The 15,278-nt window shown below is 39.4% G+C and overlaps 1 protein-coding gene across 1 annotated transcript in view; it reads left to right on the forward strand.

The window, feature by feature from the left end:
* Positions 1-9,948: 9,948 nt before the first annotated feature.
* LOC149777721 (sushi, von Willebrand factor type A, EGF and pentraxin domain-containing protein 1-like) overlaps positions 9,949-15,278 on the forward strand; it is a 49,848-nt gene continuing 44,518 nt past the window's right edge. Inside the window, exon 1 of the mRNA XM_089940430.1 lies at positions 9,949-10,090. Coding sequence (XP_089796556.1) covers positions 9,949-10,090 — 142 coding nt within the window. The remainder of the gene's footprint in view (positions 10,091-15,278) is intronic.

Here is a 15,278-nt window from a genome sequence, read left to right on the forward strand (position 1 = left end):
ATTCCGTCTTAGATGCATTGAACGAATAAGTCGATTTGAAGTTTGTTTTCAATGGAGTCCAGTGATTTACCAGATGACAAGGCATTTTTGTAGGAAACCTAAATCTGATTTATGAAGGAATTGTTACTTGTTAAAATATTCAAAATATGCATGACGTCATATTTTTTAGTAGGTTTTAAAATTAACAGTCATGAAGTATGATCACAAAAATTTAAGTTCGTATGAAAAAAGATCATTTTTATGCCAAGGAGCGGAGTCTCAAGCGAGATTAATAGATGGGGCACTAATTGTATCATTTTTAATCCTATTATCTAATATTAATCAAAGCAAACGTTCAAACGGCCAAACGGTCAAAAGGCTGGCTTTGCATTTTGTCTAAATCAAACTTGAACAAAATTAATCAATTAACCGTAAATTCTTTTAAAAGAAGAACACCCTTCAAACATTCAAAGCAGAACAACGCATTCATACCGTTTATATGCTACAGACATTAACGTATTGTTTGGTATCAAATATAACAGTTTTGTCTGTGTGATACAACTCTAAACAATCTTAATCCTATCGTCTCTTAACGGTAACGTTTAAAACCCATCGGGGGCCCCGAGTGGCAGAGTGATCAAAAGCGCTTACAGTCACGGATTACTGCTATCTCATCTCTGTATGGGACGAGTCTCAGGCTTGGCCTATGTGGGTACGTGAGAAAGCTTTACATTTGCGTCACGTGGGTCGGTGGTTCTTTCCTGGGTTTTCTTGGGTTCTTCCTCCACCATTTATACTGGCCGCCCTGTATAGCCTATAGGGTGCTGAAAATGGTGTTAAACCTAATACAAAGAGCTACAACTTTAACAACCGTTTTTGTATTGTACGTATGGTATACGTTTCATTTAGAATATGGAAATAAACGCCACAAGTACTTTATGTTCATGACATATAGAAAAGCGGATAATGTTAAAAATATGAATGGATGCTAGTAGTGTATTGGGACACTCTAGCGACAATGGGACTTATATACTAAAAAAGGGTCCCGTCACTCTTGCGACAAGGGGAATTTAACGTAGAGAAATATTGGGCCTGTCTAGCGACAGAATATGTTGAGCCTGTCTAGCGACAAAAATATTGGGTCTGTTTAGCGTCAAAGGAAATGGAACATATGGATGTATAGCGACAGTGGAATGAGAATGTATAGAGACAAGGGGAAGTGAACATAGGGATTTTGAGTGACAACAGATTCAAACTGTCTAGCGATAATGGTAATTTAACATGGAGAATACATGACCGGCACTTTGGGGACAATGACACTTTAACATGGGAATATTGGGTCTTTATAGCGACAAACAATATTGGGTTTGTATAAGTACAATAGGAATGTTGACGTCACGGTACTGGACAATCGCAAAAATGTCCGTCATGCGTTATATAAAGATATATGTCCCTCTCCACCATGCGTTATATAAAGGTATATGTCCCTCTCCACCATGCGTTATATAAAGGTATATGTCCCTCTCCACCATGCGTTATATAAAGTTATATGTCCCTCTCCACCATGCGTTATATAAAGGTATATATAACTCTCCACTATGCGTTATATAAAGTTATATGTCCCTCTCCACCATGCGTTATATAAAGGTATATGTCCCTCTCCACCATGCGTTATATAAAGGTATATGTCCCTCTCCACCATGCGTTATATAAAGGTATATATAACTCTCCACTATGCGTTATATAAAGTTATATGTCCCTCTCCACCATGCGTTACATAAAGGTATATGTCCCTCTCCACCATGCATTATATAAAGTTATATGTCCCTCTCCACCATGCGTTATATAAAGGTATATGTAACTCTCCACTATGCGTTATATAAAGGTATATGTCCCTCTCCACCATGCGTTATATAAAGTTATATGTCCCTCTCCACCATGCGTTATATAAAGGTATATGTCCCTCTCCACCATGCGTTATATAAAGGTATATGTCCCTCTCCACCATGCGTTATATAAAGGTATATGTCCCTCTCCACCATGAGTTATATAAAGGTATATGTCCCTCTCCACCATGCGTTATATAAAGGTATATGTCCCTCTCCACCATGCGTTATATAAAGGTATATGTCCCTCTCCACCATGCATTATATAAAGGTATATGTCCCTCTCCACCATGCGTTATATAAAGTTATATGTCCCGCCCTGTCAAGCGTTATAGCTTTTCACGGCGATTCACGGACAATGGAAATCCAAGTCCAAAAGGTCGTGGGTTACTCTGGGGACAGTGGGAATTAAACTTGGGGAACACAAGACCGGCACATTGGGGACAATGGGACCTTAACATGGGAATATTTGGCCTGTCTAGCGACCAAAAATAATGGGTCTGTTTAGCGTCAAGGGGAATTGAACACAGGGATGTATAGCTACAATGGATTGGGACTGTATAGGGAAAAGCAGAATTGAACATAGGGATGTAGAGTGAAAATTGAATGGGACTGTCTAGCGCCAATGGGAAACATTGGGACTTTATCATGGGAATATTGGGCCTGCATAGAGACAAACTATATTGGGTTTGTACAGACAGAATAGGAATGATTACGTCACGGTACTGGACATTGGCAACAATGTTCGCCAGACATTATATAAGTTATATGTCCCGCTCCGCCAGGCGTTATATAAAGTTGGATGTTCCGCTCGGCCAGGTGTTATATAAAGTTGTATGTTCCGCTCGGCCAGGTGTTACATAAAGTTATATATCTCGCCTCGCCAAGGGTTATAGCTTTTTACGGCGAGTCAAGGACTATGGATATCTGAGTCAAAATAGTTCGTGAGCAACTGTAGGATCAATGGGACGTTAACATGGGATTATTGGGCCTGTATAGTGACAAAAGGAATGACGTCAGGGCACTGGACATTGGCAATGATGTTGTAGGTGGCTGACCTCAAAACAGCGACAGCGGAAAAAAATCTACATCGCCTGACGGGGCAGACATATAACTTTATAGACATAGAATCACCTACATAACAATCCATAGTGATGAGATCTCTAATCTAAAATACATTTTTATATACGCAACACACTCATACTAACAAAATCCACGTTATTTACTATCAATGTATTGTGCAAAAGGAAACTTTTTATCTACAAAAAACGCCATTACCAATAATCACCTGAGCAAAAGAATTAGTGGTTATATTCACAATACTCCACATTCACGCAAAAGAAACACACTGAGCAGGGACAAGGGTTTTTAGTTCAGGGAATAAACAAACACCCAAACACAAACAAACGTACTCGCGCACATAAACAACATACACACAAACATAATACACACACACAAACAAACGAGTGTATACACACACACACACTTTTTGTTAATGGATAGGGAATTTGAAGAGAAAAATAAACACACAATCACATACAAACGAACGTGCGTAGACAACCAAATACACACACAAATAAAACACACAAACACATAAAAATACGAAGGCATTAATACAAATACATATGCACAAACACACACACTTTCTTATTGAGGGATAAGCATTTGTTAAGGGAAAAAAACAAACACACAAACATTAAAAATGTACTCGTGCACACATAAAAAAATAAACACAAACGAACGCGTGCACATAACAACAGATACACACACAAACGAACGCGTGAATACAAAAACATACATACATGCATACATACATACACACACAAACGAACGCTTGCATACAGAAACATATAAATACATACACAAACATTCTTTTTTTATTAAGGGATAATCGGATTATTAACGGAGAAAACCAAACACATATACACACATACAAACACACATACTGACTTACATGAACGAAAATAATCACATACAAACACACACATACACAGAGAAACAAACGTACGCGCACGCATACAAACACACATACCAAAGTACAAAAAACTCACGCGCACTCATACAACCACACACACAAACAAACCTACACGAACTCTATAAAACACACACAGTCAAACGTACACGAACGCATTCAAGCACAAATGCACACACACAAACTAACGTAGGCTCATGCATACAAACTCAAATGCAAACAAAGACAAACGTATACACAGACATATACACACAATCAAACGTATGCGGCCTCATTCAAACACACACGCGCACACAAACAAACGTACGCGCACTCGTACAAACACACACAATCAAACATACGTGCACGTAAGCAAACACAAATACACACAAAAAATTTACGTGCACGCACACAAACACACATACACACAAACTAACGTAAGCGCACGTTAACAAACACAAACAAAAGTGCACGCACGCGTACAAACACACATACACACAAACATACGTACTCGTCTCATACAAACACAAATGCACACGCACACACAAAGAAATGTACGTGCACGCACACAAACATAAATACACTTACGTACACACTCTCTCTTACACGGCGGAGAATCGAAGAGCTTAAAGACACTCTTCTTTTTTAACTTACAGACAAAAACACAAACATGTTGTAGAGCGACTTGTTTATATTCCACATTCATCGTCTTGATGTGTATTTTATCGATGTACTTAACCCTTTGGCTTCGATGTATTTTTGTCTTTCGTACTCCGTTTTAAAAAAGTTTTTGAAATAAACGTGTGCTGAAAAAAACTATTAAAACTGTTGCCTTGTCTTTCTTCGTTTCAAAAATGACATTCCCTGCACTATGGCTACCTTTGGTGTCTCTGCTCCCTCTTCTCAACATTCAAAGTCATCAACGAACACTTAGATCGTGCTAATGGAGAGGCCTTGTATCTTCACTATCCCTTTAACATGTTTATTGCCGGACCTAGCGGTTCAGGCAAAACCGAATTTGTCAAACGTTTGATCGAACATAAACACCATTTGATCGATCGTCCAACTCAACGTAATGTGTGGTGTTACAAACAGTGGCAATCCGCATACAGACTCTTGAGAGAAAGTCAAGGCGATTCAATCGTGGTTTTGGAAGGCATTTCTGGCGAAGACAACGGAATCGTGTCTGACCCCAGTCAAACTCATCTGGTCATCTTCGACTATATGTTAGGTGAAGAAGAAGACATTAAATTGTGGTTTACGCGCAAAGGGCATCGTCGTAATGCCAGTGCCATTTACATTACCCAAACTTTGTTTCAACAAAGTACAGCCCATCGCACGATCAGTCTCAATGATCATTATGTGGTTTTGTTTAAAATCCCTAGAGATAAATCGCAAGTGCAAGTGTTAGCCAAAGAGTTAGGAACTCCTTGTTCGACTCATGCGTACGGCGATCCCACTCAAACTCCTATCGCATATTCATACGTGGATTTAAAACACACAACCCCAGATTATTTACGATTTCTTACCACCTCTGTTTCATCATTGGTGTACACGTATTCTTCGACTTTTAAAAATATATATACAAATTTCGGACACTTTTGGTCTGTCTCACACATCGTCAAAATGACGTCTCTTCAGACTCATATTCCTGATAAACTGATTTGTACTTTGTACGGCATCATTTGCGAAAAAATCCACAAATACATGCTCGTGTCTTAGAAGCCATTCCCAGAGAACTCTTACGATGGTTTACGGTTACAGTACGTCAATTATTGCAGGGCATCATTCACATTCCTCATCAAACCAAACGATTTTTTGACAAAAACAAATTAGCCCAGACGCAACTGACCGAACCCCGCATTGACACTCACACCGAAAAGCAAATTATTTTGAAACCTGGAGATAGAGGTTCTCTATCAGGTGTTATTATTCGCTCCCGCTTAAAATAGTATATAAATGCCTCCAAAGTAATCCCCAGGAAAAAGGCCACTGCCCGACCCAAACGTACCCAGAAGAAATTGAGCTGCGGTGTCAAGATCAGGTCACAGCCCCAGAAAAAGAAAATCCCCAGAAAAAGAACATGTCCCCAGAAAACAGCTTCTTCCCGTAAGAGAGGCACTACAGTCCGGGTGCAACCTTACATCACCAAACCACGAGCTGCAGCGACGGTGACCGCGTCTCCAGCAGCCTCAGATTCTTCCAATTTCCCGTTGCTAGCGATGCCAGTCAAACCCAATTTGACACCCATTCTTAACCTTTGATGCAAAATTGGAAACCCGTGTCTCCAAGAACCTCTCCTCCAGCGATGACATCCTCCTCCTCTTTAGCCTCAGCTACATCTTTACACAAAGTACCTGCTTCCAGAATCAAATTCCAAAGAGATCGCGTATGTTACAGAGTGTACTGGATTTATCCAAGCAAGAACTGTCCCGGTTTAGTCCGTTGCGAACCCCTCCACAATGCTTCATGCCTGTCATCAAGTTGATACTGCGTAAAGACAATTAGTGGCGACGCATTTCAGAATAAAAAAGACCTGTACCAGATGAGAGTTATAAGTGTTTTTGTGCCCCCGGAATCAACAAAGATGTCACCCACCAGAAGTCACCCTTCTTCTGCCCACAAAGGAAAGGAAAAGATTGTCTCCTCGCTTAGCCAAACACTGGAACGTCTTGTCCATCCTGTTCAAAGCCAATCCACCCATGCAAAAATAACTCATTCAAACATCCTCGAAATGATGCCGTCGATACGGTGTGTGAATGTTTTCTGAATGTCTTGAAATTTACAATACCTTGTCTCTTAGCCAAACGTCGACAAGTTTTTCGCCACATGGTCCAGAAAAAATTACCCATCTGACAAAGAAACAGATGTTGGAACAGCGCGAAGGAATTTTGCTCATGTTGTTAGGATCCTTGCTGAAAGGAGTATTGGGAACAATGCTGGGAGGACTCATGAGAGCAAACTGAAACAGGACCAAGAAGATAAAAGGGACCTCTGGAGCCAAAAGAACTCAGACGTGACTTTTGGAATCTAATGGAAGGACGAAAACTGACTTTAGTGCCTTACAATAGATGAATGGAATTCTATCGTTGGCAAGAACAACGGACCCCGCATTTAACTCCCAAACCGCATTTGACCGAGATGCCTCAGTTGCAGCACGAAGTGCAATCGTTGATGGATCGCAGAGATCAAGTGTTACAACGACTCCAACTCTTTCACCAACAAGCTTTAGACGAAACAGTTCGACCGACTCTGAACGATTTTAATACCCTGATGAAAAGTCCATCACCACACCCACTGTGACCAAGACAGATGAAGCAGACGTACGAGAAGTTTTTCAAACACCATCAGCAGCTCCCATCAATAGTAAGATTGCAGCGTCCTTGTTGACCCCTTCCCCCACACCTCAACTAGAAGAACTTAAAGCTTTGGTTAAAAAGATGATGTCCGCTCCTCCTTCGACAGAAGTGAAAAAGAAGGAAGGGAAAACAGAAGTGAAAAAAGAAAGCAAGACTAAATCCATCCCATTGCCGCCACTACCCTCGACTTCTAATCTCGTGCCACGTTGAACACGTAAAGCCGTTCCCACACCACCACCTCACCCCATCCAAAGTAGCATCCGTGAAGAGTGGGTGACATATTAAAAAAATGGAGAACGTGTTAGTCAGCATTTATTACGATCCAGCCCACGTGGTGGACACGATTGCTGGCAGGTTCGATGCGCTGTTTAGCAAAACCTTGCACAAACCAAACGAAGTGTCACGATCGAGTACCACAAAATAACTCGTCGCCTACTGCTAAAAGTTTCGGATGCTAAAACGTTAGCCATTTAAATTTTGTCCTGAAGTGTTTGATATTTTGGGAGGGGATCTCAAGATGATCAAGGATACAGACATACCAATTATCTCCAACAAGTTGAATTTTTCGAGGTTTTTAAGATTGTCGGTAGATCTGAACCAAGGACTGAAATTGATCACTATGTACCATGATGTGGCGGAGTACAATGTGGCTTGACACACCTCCGTACCGTTACTGCGAGTCATTTCTTTCAAATTGGATTATGCCACGTCCAATGACCAGGAAGGTAGAAACACCTATCACGTTCACCTCGAATTTGTACACCCTCACTTTTTGTCCGTCAGTAAGTCGTATTTTGATACGTTAACATCGCTATAAAAGGAGATCTGGGGCAAAATATTCCATTCACCAATGGAAAAGCTACGGTGAAACTCCATTTCGAAAAAGATTCTCTGACGACCCGAAAGTCATGTATCTTGTATACCGAGGAGTCGCTCGACAGCGAAGATATGGTATAGGCGAAATCGGCGTTTCGTTCAGTGCCTCCCGTTTTGAAACCGATGGTGACACGAGGACTGCACGCCTTGAAAAATGCCGCTCTGACACAAGGCAAAGAATTTATCCAAAATGTCATCATTAACAAAAACAATACGAAAGAAGCTTTCGTGAGAGCAGGATCAAATGTATTAGTTCAAACGGCCAAAGACATTTTGTGTCGACGAAAAACTCTTACGGATATTTCTGCTTCTCTGACGCGAAAGTGAGGACAAGACAAAAAGAGACGACGAAGACAGCCTTCCAGAGAACGTAACACCCCAATAAAACTAGAAAGACGAATAAAAGAAAAGGAACCGTCCAAGAATTAGACTTTTGTGATTTATTAATTCAGAGAGAGAGAAACAAATAATGCACAGAGAGTCTTGCGAATGTTCTAAGTCGGAACTGGACCTGTATGCCATGACACCCACTATGATGACGGTGCGAGAATCTCAATGGGATGAATTTTATCCCATTTCCTCTTTGAAGACCTCAGCCCCAATCGAATTTGAAATCAAAGAACAGCCCGAAGATCACATCGATCTGAATAGCAATTACTTGTACTTGAAAGTCAAACTGATCAAAACGGACGAAACCGCTCCGGGAACAGATGCTAGAGCAACTTCCTTCAACAATCATGCATTCCTTGTTCAGCGAAGAGGATTTGTACTTGAATAACAAATTAGTCAACACCAGCATGGATACTTACCCTTACTGAGCGTACCTGGAAAATCTCTATACATACTGAAAAGAGGCCGAGAACACTCATTTGAATACTTGCGTGGTATGGAAACCTGACACAGCAGGCGAGAACAAGTTTAATGACACAACCGTGACAGCAGATGACGATCCTCACAATGTGGGATTCAACGACCGTCGAGGAAATATCCTGTAAGGATATAGCTTAGAACTGATAGTTTCCATTTGCACGTGGTTGCAAGAAAATATTTGCGGTACGGAGTGGATATCCGAGTAAGACTGAATCGTAGCAGTACCGTTTTTCATTTGATCGCCCGTGATGAAGTGTTACCTGAAGTGGGAAACGACATTGGCCACACTTTGAGCAGATCGACCTCCAAGTATCCGATACGAAAACTTTCACCATTGCCACTGGACTCCGATCCAAGATCGAAGATCATCTGTTCCAAGGACAGCTGCCCAAACGTTTAATCGCTGTCATCGTCAGCAGTGACGAACTCAATGGAGTCTTTATTGCCAATCCTTTCCAGTTTAAGCACTACAGAGTGCCCAAGATCGCAGTCAGAAGCGATGGCGAAACCTCGTGTACCAGACCCTTCGAACCCAACGTTACGCAGAAGAATTACTTGAGATCGTATTTGTCTCTGTACGAAGCCACCGGACAGCTAGGGACCAACACCAGACACGGCCTTTCGTAAGACGAGGGACATTTCCACCCTATAAAATCCGCTTGACTGCGTGAAACTTCAGTTTGCAGAAGCTCTAACCGAAACGATGAACAACACCTTGTATGCCGAATTCGATAATACGATAGAAATCAACAGTTTGAGAGAAGTCATTCCTGACTATTAGAAGCTATGGAAGACATTTATCCTTCTTTGAAAATGGAATGGAAGCAGAACCCAAAGACAAAGCCAAAGAAGACGTGAAAGTAGTGTCCAGATGGCCAGAACAAGATCAACATTTAGTCTCCTGTTTCGCCACACACCTGACAGCAAAAATACAACTCTGACCAAGAAACATGGCTATGGATGTCAAAACGATCATCCCAGTCAAAATCAACACGATAAATCCCTGATGATGAGTCAATAAGAACAAATGGACGAGTATCTGGAGGACGCTCGAGGTCTCATCTTGGAAGAAGCAGTGTTTCATCAGTGGTATAAGGACTTGCGTAATCATTTCTCCCCTCCACTGAGTGCTCTAGAGATCCGTCGCATTGAATCTCTCTTGGCACATAGTAGGAAGACGAAGCTAATAGACGTTTACTTGTCAGAGATTTTCGGGCAAAAAGTCAGGATTGAATTAATGACTTATCATTACCTATGAAAAACAAGAAAAGAAAAAAAAAAGAGAAATGGATACCTGGGTACGTTATTACCTTTAAAACAACAGTTTGTACACCACTTCTTGTAATCCTGTTGTGTGAACCTGCCTTATCGACAACCTTATGTCATCAACACTGACGAAAATCATCTCCCAGGAACCCTCTGGGTAGTAGTCTACTTTCCCCCCATGGTTATGTGGAGTATTTTGATTCGTACTGATTACCGCCTTTGGAAGACGACATCATCATTTATGAGGAGAAATGCCTAGACAACTCGCTTTAATAAAGTTAAATTATAAGGCAGCATTCCATGGTGTGTGAACAATATTGTGTGCATTTTATTCACCAACGCAGTCTTGGGTATCCTTTAGAATATTTACTGACTTATTTTGATCGTAAATGTTCCATAAACAATCAACAAGTAGATTGATGGCTTTGTGACCGTTATGGATAGATCTTGTCTTTATCTAGGAGATGTAGTGTACATCAATGGTCCAACGTCTTCCCTCAGTGGAAATCTAGCTTGACTTTACAACGTTGTCAACCTTGTCGACAATGGGTTATTTGATATTATAAGAATTGTTTTGTTGTTCGTTGTTAGTTGTTGGAACTAAAAAAAAAATTATGTTTTGAAAAAAGTGTTGGTGGCATGTTTTTAAAAATTTGTATACATGCACTTTGACTTCTTTTTATATCTCACCGTGAGAAAAACTATATAGCGTTCCTGCTCCCAAAAAAATCGTGGGGATGTTTTTTATTGCGTCCGTTCTTGAGACCTATAAAGGGCGGCGGTCTCAAGTCTGACCATCCATTATTGACTCGTCACCTATAAAGATGTGTTCAAGAATAGAAAAGTTGATTGCAGTCCATGTGAATTTACATTGTGTCAGGCGAAGCCTGATAGCCAGATCTAAAGAGATATAGAATGTCAGGATGTTAAAACAGGCCCAATACCTGATAGAAGAGGTATTTAAAGACAAAATCAAGAAGGAGAAAGAAGAATGGACGGAGAAGTACTGACTTCAGAAACAGCAAAGGTTGGCAAAAACAGCAGGAGCCAGACAGTGATTTTGTGGACTGCCGTGTGAACACGGAATAGTTCTCCTTCTCGTTCCGAAGAAGCAGGCCAGACGGACACAGTCTTAGACACTAAAAAGAGTACCATAACCCCATTAACAAAACAGCCATTTGCAGGACTACCACAACCATCTAGAAAAAAAGATACTAGTCAAATTACCAAACTATTTGTCTGTCTTTGTGTTTGTTAGTTAAAAGAATAAAAATGTAAACATTTCGTTTCTCTGGCTTTGCAAGATAGTGTGTGCTTGTATGTTTGTGTGTGTGTATTTGTTTACTTCCCTTAACGAAAAACTTCCATTAACAAAAAGGTGTCTGTCTGTGTGTGTCTTTGGATGTGTTTGTGTGCATTCGCGTACGTTTGTATGTGTCTTTGTATCCTTACCTTGTCAAAAAATTATCCCTTAATAAAAAAGCCTTTTTATATGTGTATGTGTGTTTGTATATTTGTATGCGTTCGAGTACGTTTGTATGTGTTTGCATCTGTGTGTATGTGTGTTTGTTTTCTTCCCTTAACAAAAGATTATCCCTTAACAAAAACGTGTGTGTGTATGAATGTTTTTGTGTGCATGCGTTTGTTTTTGTGTATGTATGTATGTATGTATGTATGTGTATGTATGTATGTATGCATGCATGCATCTTTGTATGTATTTGTTCTTGTATGTACGCATTCGTTTCTGTGTGAATATGTGTATGTGTGCGCGCGTACGAATGTATGTTTTTGTTTTTGTTTCTTTCCCCTAACAAATGTTTTCGCTTAAAGACAAAGTGTATGTGTATGTATGTGTTTTTGTATGCACGCGTTCGTTTGCGTGTGTTTGTGTGGTTGTTTCAATCCTTTAATAAATGGCTTATCACGTAACAAAAAAGTGTTTATGTTTTTATTTATGAATGTGTTTTTTATTCACGCGTTCCGTTTTTAGTGTTTAAAATTGTGTTTGTGTGTGTATTTTGTTTGCGTGTGCGCGTACGTTTGTGTGTTTGTTTTCTCCCTGAACAAAAAAAAACCTTGTCCCTGCTCAATGTCTTTATTTTGTGTGAATGTGGAGCAGTATAACTACTAACTCTTTTGCTGAAGTAATTGTAGGAAATGGTGTTTTTGTAGAGAAAAAATTTCCTGCTCCACAATGTATTGATAGTAAATAACGTGAATCTATTTAGTATGAGTGTGTTTTTTTTAAATAAAAATGTATTATATATTAGCACTCTCATCACTATCGATTGCTTGGTAGGTGATTCTATGTCTACAAAGTTATATGTCTCGCACCGCCAGGGCTTATAAATGATTTTTCCCCTACTATCTCTGTTTTGCCCGATTGAGGTCAGCCACTTGCAACATTGTGGCCAATGTCCATTACCCTGACGTCATTCCTTTTGTCACTATACAGGCCCAATAATCCCATGTTAACGTCCCATTGATCCTACAGTTGCTCACGAACTATTTTGACTCAGATATCCATAGTCCTTGACTCGCCGTAAAAAGCTATAAGTCTTGGCGAGGCGAGATATATAACTTTATGTAACACCTGGCCGAGCGGAACATCCAAATTTATATAACGCCTGGCGGAGCGGGACATATAACTTATATAACGTCTGGCGAACATTGTTGCCAATGTCCAGTACCGTGACGTAATCATTCCTATTCTGTCTGTACAAACCCAATATAGTTTGTCTCTATGAAAGGCCCAATATTCCCATGATAAAGTCCCAATGTTTCCCATTGGCGCTAGACAGTCCCATTCAATTTTCACTCTGCATCTCTATGTTCAATTCTGCTTTTCCCTATACAGTCCCAATCCATTGTAGCTATACATCCCTGTGTGCAATTCCCCTTGACGCTAAACAGACCCAATATTTTTTGTCGCTAGACAGGCCAAATATTTTGTGTCGCTAGACATGACGAATCTTTCCCCATGTTAAATTCCCCTTGTCATCATTGTTCCGGGACCTTACTTTAACATAGCAAGATCAGATGTTATTTATGGACGAAATAATTTTAGAAGATCAACTTGAAGATTTTGACCCCTCGCCTCTGAGAACGTTCATTTTTAAAAATGATTCTGACAAAACAAACCAGCAAACAACGAGGAAATGTTTTCTGCCAGTCTGCGCTTCCATGACATATGTTCCAATGAAATTGTTGTCATCATCGATATTTTTGTCCAAAATTATTTCTGAAAGCCATGTTACATCTTAAATTCAAACATCAGTAAGATCAGTGTAATCATGCTCAATTTAATTTGCTTATTTTGGTACGTTATTACTTACTGGCATGCTACTGTTTACTTCGCAAGTCTTACATTTATCTTTATTCGAGTTACAGCGACACCATTCAGCTTCTTACGTTTGGCACTTTGAGTTAGAAATCATATTTTATAAAAGCGTTCTCCTAGCATAAATAAAAAATGTGTCATGTAAGGGTAGAAATGTATAATTCGCTCAAATTACGTTTGGAGGTACAATATAACATAAGTCTGTTCGTCATATATATCAATTAAAAAATTCAAGGCTGACCAACTGCTTTCATCAAATCATATATTCAGACACCGGGTTCTTAGCGTACAATATTTTGTTAATTAGCACCTGGATAGGTTACAATTTAATAGAAACAGTACGATTTCTATCAGAAATATTAAGTATATTAAATGACACAGTTTATCACGATGTAACAATGTTTCACTAAAAAGCCAATATTATAACATTGCACAACTAAAGTTATACGTGACCGGCTATACAAGGTTGAATTTAGCATTGTACTTTGATCCAGATAAGTGTTCTGTAAATCAATACAGACATATAGTGTCATGTCCATCTGTAACAGTGATATAAATCGGGAAGATAAAGCAAGTAGTATTTATGGACAAGATTTATCACGGTCTTACAGCATTCACGACATCTCCAGTACCTCTCTAGTTTCCATTCTTTTCCAGTACATCATTTCCATATATAACAGAAAATAGTATTAGAAGACGCATTTGGTTTACTTACATTTCCGGTGCTAATTTGGGGCTTTAAGATTAGCTTTGGGGTTTGAACCCTATCACTTGCAGATGGGTTGGACAAAATGATGAAATTAGAGAAAAGATTTAAAACTCAAACCAATTGAGGCAGTGCATCTCTGCCGGAGTGAGTTTATTGACGTATGTTACAATGAAAATGTTGCTATCATCAGTATTGTGGTCTAAATTAGCTTTGAAAGCCAAGTTATAGGTTGACTATAAATGTCATTGAGATTAGTTGAAACATACGCACTTTTTAGTTAATATCTTATTTCCATACACCTATGCTGCTATCCATTTCCCAGCTCGTAAATGGCTCTGTATTCAAATTTCAATAAGTTACATCAACATAATATTTCTTGCCCTTTGAGTTTAAAAGTAGATTTTTCAAAAGGGTTCAGGTATTATAAATACCATTATGTCTCATATTTGACCAGAAACTTTTGCATGCTTTATAGAGATTGGGTGTAAGTACCTTGGTCGTAAATAATTTTACTACAACAAAGACCATAACTTTATACTGCTCTCATCCATCATTAATGTATGGCACTGGTGCTTATTCACCTTTTACTCAGCTTGCGATCCAAGGTTCTTTAATTTATGGGCACCTGGAAAGGTCGGAACACAACTTAACATTTACGTGTCTCCATTAAGATTTATTAATTCATTTTATAAGATGTTGTAAACGGATATATTGAGTGTAACCAGTCCCACAGTTTAACTGGATTCAGCACTGTTCGACTTGAAAACCAATATTTTAACATTGCAGAAACTTGGACGAGCTCTACAAAGTTGAGCTACCGACATTCTGCTTTGATTCTGGTAAATCATTAAAACACTGGACTAGCTTGATACTGTTAGGAAATTTACCTGAAGATTTGTGAGTCGAAGCCTGTGGTGGGGTTTGAGAAAATAATAATTGAAATACAATCGACATAAAAACGTCTTTTTGACACTCCAGGTTCACATTATATATATATATATATATATATATATATATATATATATATATATATATATATATA

The sequence above is a fragment of the Sinohyriopsis cumingii genome, chromosome 17 (assembly GCF_028554795.1).
Source record: "Sinohyriopsis cumingii isolate HCF-2022 chromosome 17, ASM2855479v2, whole genome shotgun sequence".
Taxonomy (NCBI): Eukaryota; Metazoa; Mollusca; class Bivalvia; order Unionida; family Unionidae; genus Sinohyriopsis; species Sinohyriopsis cumingii.